The sequence below is a fragment of the Ruditapes philippinarum genome, unplaced genomic scaffold (assembly GCF_026571515.1).
Source record: "Ruditapes philippinarum isolate M1 unplaced genomic scaffold, ASM2657151v2 ctg14374_1_1_1_1, whole genome shotgun sequence".
In the NCBI taxonomy this organism is placed as follows: domain Eukaryota; kingdom Metazoa; phylum Mollusca; class Bivalvia; order Venerida; family Veneridae; genus Ruditapes; species Ruditapes philippinarum.
This window is the reverse complement of record NW_026859243.1, coordinates 16,022-23,830: the sequence shown is the minus strand read 5'-3', so window position 1 is coordinate 23,830 and position 7,809 is coordinate 16,022. Positions and strand designations below refer to the sequence as shown.

Below are 7,809 nucleotides of genomic sequence, written 5' to 3'. Positions count from 1 at the left end.
AAAACGTTCATTATTTTTCATTATTGCACTCAAAATTGATACCTTTTTCCTGAATTGCATTGCTAAACATATTAACTATATTACAAGAACATGGAATTTTAAAATATAATGTAATATTTTACAATGCGTATGCTCGTGTATGCGCCACGTCACTGTGTTAAACTTTTAAATATCTGGAAAACGGCAAATGAAGGATTATCCCATATATTCCGTGTGTGCAAACACTTTTACCGTTATAGTTTCACGGGAATCAGGCATGCCCTTATCAAAAGACCGAGAAGATAATTTGGTACTCATCGTTACAACGTATAGATGTTGTCCCTAATATATACACTCGTTCTCGCATATTGCATTGGAGTGTTTAGTTGTTATTTGTAGATGTTTTGTAGAAAATAAGATGGTACAAGTACATCCATTATGTAAAAATGCATAAATATATACCGTAAAATTAGGACTGCAACTGAAAGCTTCTGTCGAAGCTCTGATAACCCAAAGGCTGAATTTCCCATGCGCTTTCGATTTCATCACAGTGATGTTGCGTCATTTATGAGCAAAATAAGAACGTAATTATAGCTCGACATTTTCTTAGAAACAGACGAGCGAGCAAATAAGACTTTTATTTATTGCTTTCAAATGCGCATGTATAAATATTTGCATAATATTTGCGTATTCACCAGTGCATATTTATCTGCTGTTTCTTGTAATTTCGGATTGTATATAATATCTATTAATTGTAGTTATATCACTGTCTAAGCATTTGCATTTTTACCTTAAAAAATACAATCTTTTTGAAAAAGTAATTGATTTAACTTTATTCTAGGTATCTTGATTAATTTAGACATTCGATTTATATCTATCGATTACACAACGTTGATGAAATTGTAATTTCTTGATAACCACATAATAGAAAGCTATTGGCCTAAGAGGGTTTGAAATAGTCAAATAAAACCGAATTAGTTTTCAAATATTTCATCAGAACGCACGTGGATCTAAACCGAACTTATTAAAATATTGGTATTTCTTATTAACAAGAATGTACATGCAGGTAACGCATCTAGCATGTTTTGTGTTGATTTTAGCATTGGATGTCAAAGGGGAAATAAGGCAGAAAGATTTTGTAGTTCTGCAATCCAGAAAGGTGACAAACGTGCAATCAACGGTCTTTTCACGGTCACGTTTGTTCTGTGCTAAATCGTGTTTGAATGCAGGTAACTGTACGTCGGCATCATATAATTCCAGCAATAACGAGTGTCTCTTCAGCACTGATGGACTGATTGACATTATAAATGTAAACGACAACAATATGGCCACCATATTGATGAAAGGTAATAATTAATTGTTATTTACTTATTTAATATGGAATAATAATATTTTCTGATCGAAAAGCCGTAGACACCTCTGACTTTCCAAAAACTTTATTGAAGTTCAGATAGAAGGTTTCGCTTATATTATTTCACCTCCTAATGGTGGCCGGCTACGGCTATTTCAAACCTGCGAGAAATTTTATCGCTTTATCATGAAATGTCGCGGGCAAAATACAAGCCCGCGGGATATTCTGCCGAAATCGTACAAAATGTTGCGGGGAATGTATAAATCGCGTTATTTTATATATTAAACAGCAAGGAACATTTTGACTCGAGCATCCATGGTTTGACTAAATTTTATTCCAGTTTGTAGGAACAGAAAGACATCCGTGTCATTTTTGCAAAAATTGTAGAAATTTTACAAAGGTCGAGGCCATACTCCTTGTTCCTTAACAACGACCTCATAAAATATCGCGGCGAGTTATAGCAATTTTCAGCTGCGACTGTTTAAAAGAGACATTTCCCGGCATAAAAAGTCGAGATTATTAGCTTAAATTCGTCTTTTTACAAGGTATGCATCAACATTAAATATCGCGTTTATACTGACCGCAAACGGCAACATGTTTTAGTTTCAGTTTTTATTAAACCAATGCGTGTAATTTGCAAATGGTTATAATAAACACCAACTGTAGGCATATGTTTGCGTGACTTAGTCTACTATTTGGACAGAAAAAGACGCGGTGCCTTTTTAAAACTCGACATTTTATGAAAGAAGTGATGTATGTGTGACAGTAGAACTCGAGAGTTTCTACAAGCCGCGACATTTTATACAATTTTGACATAAAATCTCGTGAATTTAAAATTCGCCTGCGACATTCTATAAACTGACGCTAACATCTCGCGGCTTTAAAATAGACACTACTGGCCACCATACCTCCTTCACTTCAATGAAAATTCTGTTAGAAAATTAGTTATAAACAACAACAGCAATGTACAGTTTTCTGTTAAAGTACAAGTGTCTAAAATTGTTCAATAAATTTGATAATTATGATTTAAAGATTTTTTAATTATTATTTCAAGGAAAGGAAACACATATATTACTATCCCATAAATTATTTTATTTTTTATAAACTATGATTATTTAGTAATTTTTACAAAATGAATGGTACAATGGCATCTATATTCTGTCACATAAACATTAAGAATCAAATTGACATAGAGAAAGTCCCATGAATTATAAAGTTAACTCTAAATGCTGTTATATATGCATGAGTTGTCTTTCATATAAACTTTAATAAATCGAATAAAAATAAGCGCAACAATGTCGCAAAATACGTCCGTCATATAAAGTTTGGAAGGGATGTTGGCATTATAGATATGCATATTAGAGATGGGTAATATCCGGACAATATCTGGATATTTTACGGTCTCTAATGACATTGACCTTGCAAATATTAACCTTAATTGCATGTGTCATATTTGTAGTCATGATAGTTATCATTTGTGTTGCAATTGTGTTACACTCAATCAATAAGTTAAGACTAAATGGTCCCTGTTCACATCTTCTGTTTTTTATCAAAACTTTGATCTCTCTATGTGATCTTGATGTTGGTAGCAGGGATTTGGATTTTGTGCACAATACTCAACCTCACAGTGGTAAACATTTGTGCCAAGTCAAATTGAAATCCCCCGATGAATGTAGAAGTTTCCAAACAAGCGTTTTAGATGACCTCTTATAGTGACCTCAACCTTTAACCCTAGATATCTGGTTCAGATATATGACACTGATTCTCATAGTGCAAAAACATTTCTTTGAAGTTCCATGGATGTTGGGGGATATGCCCCGGACACAATCTTTATATTTCCTCATTTTTTAATGACATTGGCCTTGTATATATTAAAATAAATTACAAGTATCACAGCCGTAATGTGTGTTACAATCCCTCATTATGCTCATATTTCATAGATAAGTTGAGCTGAATTGACTTTTTATTTCAAAAGATTGACCGTTTAAATGGTGTTAGTCTAACAGTTTATTTTGGAAATTTTTAGCATAAAATTTAAAATCTACCTTTAATAGAAAAAAAAGAGAGACCCACCTTTTTTATAAACTCAACATTATAGGTAAGTTCTTATTGATAATTACAGAAGTTCCGTTTCGATCCAGGGATTATTTATTGTTTATATGATGTAAATCATTAAATTAAAGTGACATTATCCTCATATTTTCATAGTCAAGTTGAGCTAAATTGACTTTATTTTTCAAAAGATTGACTGTTAAAATGGTGAATGACCAACAGTTTATATTGGTAAACGTACGGATATATTATAAATAAATAATAATAAATATTATAAATCTGCCTATAAAATAACTCCCTCGCTCTTCTTATAAACAGAGCGCTAGAGGTAAATTCTAATATATATATTTACAGAAATTTTGTTTGGATTTGTGCATTTTTTTTTTGTTTATGGGAAGTCAATTATTAAATTAAAAGGAATAATGGCGAAATGTAACTTATTTTGATATTCACCTGTTCACTCACTTTATACCCTTGGATGGGCATAATGTCACTTTAAGCCTAGGTCACAAATAAGAAAATGCCGCGGGGCGGCGTCTGTTTCTCCAAAAAATCGCAATATCGGCCGGCGTCCGTCCGGCGGCAGTGACTATCGGACGGCAGCAGCTCAAAATTTTGCTCATCGGGCGGGCGCCTTCGAGTTTTAAGTAATACTTAAAAGCTAACGGCGGCCGGACGATAATTTTTGGGGTCACTGGGTATAAATATCATCGAGCAGACATCGTTCGGTCGCCGGGCGGCGACCGGGCGATGATTTTTTTGATCGGGCGATTTTTTGTTCTACTAAAACAGCGTCCGATTTAAAAGGCGTCCGGGTGGACATCGGCCGGGCCCCGCCCGGTGCCTGAATAGAGCTAAGTAGTCAAACGATTATCGTCCGGTACCCGGACGATTCATGTACAGGCACCGGGCGGTCATCGTTTTGTCATCCGGCGACCGGGCTGCTTGTGTTTGTTGTATTTTCAGCTTGAAGAAGTTGTAATTGCCTCAAAAATATATTTGTGAATTTCTTTTGAATACTAGTAAACATGAATTTTTTCTTCAATGTCCATGCGAATGTCTGATTGATTTTCGCCTTCTACGGCATCGATACTGGCCGTTGGTGACTCGTTGTCAACAACACGGACCAACTCCTTGGCCTTTCCCTTGGGTTTGGCAGCTGACTTCTTTGCTGGCATAATTACAACTGGCTGATTTATCTAGGATGTCATTAAATGTAAAGTCATTGTCGCCCGGCGCCCGCGCGGCAACCGTCCGATTCACTTTTAAATCGCACAGGCACCGTACGGACATCGGGCGGCGACCGCCTGATCCGTTCAATTCTTTCTGTAAAATCCACTCAGCAAAAATCGCCCGACGACTGTTTCATTCGTGACCACGCAAGGTATCAGATTTAAAATCGCCCGGCGTCCACGACATCAAAAAATCTGCTGATTTTATAAAAATCGTTTAATCGGACGGCGCCCGTTTTATTTGTGACCTAGGCATTAAAAGGATTTATGGCTGTATAAAAACTTATTTTTTTTTTTCACCTGTACACTCACTGTGTACTCTTGAATAAGCACAGAATCACTTTAAATGATGATTAAATGGTCCGAATACACATTTTCATGTTTTTATCCTCTATATGACCTTAAACTTTGCTTAAGGGATCTGAATTTTGCGTTCAATACTCTGCCTTACGATGGTGAAAAGTGTCAAGTTATATCGAAATCCCTTTCTGCTTGTAGAAGTATGCTGCGGACAAGCATTTTTCAATTACCTCTAAATGTAACATTGACCTTTGACCCAGATACCTGGGCAATGCACATTAACACTGCATCTTGTAGTGTAAAAGGCAAATATGGACGCCGCCCCGCCCGCAAGACCGCCCGTCCGCCAGCCAGAGGCGTTCCTATTATATGACCTGTTTTTCGAATGGGCGTTTAAAAGTAAAATTAAGCTAGCCTCTAGCAAGCATATTAACGTTTTAAAGAGCGTTTCATTAAGTTAATATCTAGTGACAACGTTTATCAGATTATTTGTATTACATGACTATGTTGAAACATTTCGTCATGTTTGAACAGACGATTAAAATAGAACACAAATATCGGTATATTACAGGTGTAGAACAAAGAAATAAGTGACATATATTGCATTAAAAATAATGGATTTCATGTGATAAAAGGCTTTACTTAAATTTATGATTTATTGGTTTCAGGAACATCATCCGCTAATGGTAATCAGTTTGGAAAGACTTTTTTCACAGGCTTCATGAGTAACAGTAGAAATACACCGGGAACTCCAAAGCTCGTAATAATATCAGCTAATCTTAGTCAAGTGCTAACTAATGTATTAGTGACAATACCATACCTTGGTATATACCAGGAACCACACATGTTTGGTGAATCACTTCACCTTCAATACTCTTCGAGTCTTATGCCAGCACTGACAAGTAATGTTTCTTTCAAAGGTGTCGAAATAGTATCTGACCAACCAATTGCCCTTTATTCCATAAATCACAGAAGCCTCTCTGTTGATGGCACGTTGGAATTGCCAAAAGAGGAATGGGGCTTGCTGTATATTGTGGGCACCCACAATTCGTCTTTGTGGGGCACAGGACAGATTCTTGTTATTGCTGCAGATGATAACACTGACGTCCTTTTAGAATTCCCTACAGGTCCATCACTGACAGTAGCACTGAACAAACATGAAACCTACCAATTTCAGGCAAATGAATTAGAACCAATAGCAGGAACGATTGTTTCCGCTAACAACCCAGTGGTCGTTCATGCTGGACACGCCTGTGCCAATATTCCTAACCATGATGCTGTCTTCTGTGATTTCATTATGGAAAATATGCCACCTTTAAACACACTTGGTTCTGTGTTTGTAGTACCTTACCAGAGAACAAGGACTATGTACACAATTGGCATCGCTGCTCCACATGATGCTACCACTGTGGACATATGGGACGTTAACGGATATCCATTGGAAACTATTGTAATGAACCGTCAAGATTCGACATTCAGGAGCTTTTATGCATCAGAAATACTATCAATTACGTCATCACAAAACATTTTAGTCACCCAGTATGGTCACGGTTCCTCCAACATTTATGGAGATCCATCGCTGACAATCATTCCAGCTCTTACACAGTTTACAAACAGATGTAACTTTGAGATCCCAACATTTTTTATCGACCCAAGTGTCGTTTCTATCGTTATTGATTCTGCTTCCGATGTATCAGGACTTAAGTTAAATGGATCGGCAATTGTCGCAGCTGCATCTACTAGCGTCATTATTCCAGGGGTAGGGTCATTTAATGTCATCTATATCGATGTAATTGGTAACGTGACGTATTCACTCATTCATGACGTTACACATGTCAGATTTGGAGCGATTTTGTTCGCAAGAACAGCAGAGTCGGAATTTACAACTGTTCTCGGGTATGGCCTGTAACAGTTATATACATTGAATTTAGTTTTTACTTGCACAAACAAAAAGTAGCACTTGATACATAGCAATTATAGAGAATTGTACAATTATTATAATTGCAACATGGCCTGCACCGTAAAATGTCTTTACTCATAAGTGTTTACTTGAACTGAACTTAATATTCAAAAAATACTTGAAAAATTACATGTATTGGATTTCAAAATATACTGTCACTTTAAAGGGTCTGATTTTTTGTTTATTTCATGCTTTGTCCATATGGACTCCATACTTTTAGATTTGGATCATTTATTGATATTTCATCATGTGCGTTTAAAAGGAAAATCTAACCCTACTGGTTAAAAATATGGTGTGTTAACATGTACATAATGACCCGAACAGACTGGATTAAGATAAGTGTCAGATTTTTTATGGAGTGCCAATGGAAGATATTTTTAGGTAGCATTATTATAATTTACATTTTTGGAAAATGTTAATACCAGACCTTTTAAGAGAAAAACTTTGGATACTGTATGTTTTTCTCTTAAAATGATATTTATTTAAAGGATTTGAATGCATCAAATTTAAGTTTATTTTGTACCATAATGATTCAATATAAATTTAATAAAAAAAAAATAATTAAATTTTATGTGATAAACATGCGATCATATTTGTTTTTCAGGAATTCTTATTTAATTTACATCAAATTTGCCTATGTGTATTTGCAATTGGTAAGATATTATTCCTTCACACATTCATTTATGTTAAGTCAAAATGGTGATGATACTTTAATTTTCTTCGAGACTGTTTTAAAAGACTTTCCTTTTTCTGAAGATCTCTTGGAAAGTCACATATAACAGTCTCAAATGTAGAACTTAATTAACAGGAAAGTTTTAAGTTTAATTATCTTTTTTGGAGTGTTAAAAACTTAATATACCTCTAAGTGTATAAATTAAATTATTTCTGTAATTCTCTCCAAATTCATAACGCAGTAATTCAAGCGTAATTCTGTT

The 7,809-nt window shown here is 35.2% G+C and overlaps 1 protein-coding gene across 1 annotated transcript; it reads left to right on the top strand.

Moving 5' to 3' along the window:
- The first annotated feature begins 984 nt into the window (after nt 1-984).
- On the top strand, nt 985-7,465 carry LOC132755757 (uncharacterized). Its single transcript, XM_060746670.1, has 2 exons — nt 985-1,325; nt 5,583-7,465. Exons 1-2 carry the CDS (start codon nt 1,034-1,036, stop codon nt 6,821-6,823), a joined length of 1,533 nt encoding a protein of 510 aa, XP_060602653.1. The 5' UTR covers nt 985-1,033; the 3' UTR covers nt 6,824-7,465.
- Nucleotides 7,466-7,809: the final 344 nt, after the last annotated feature.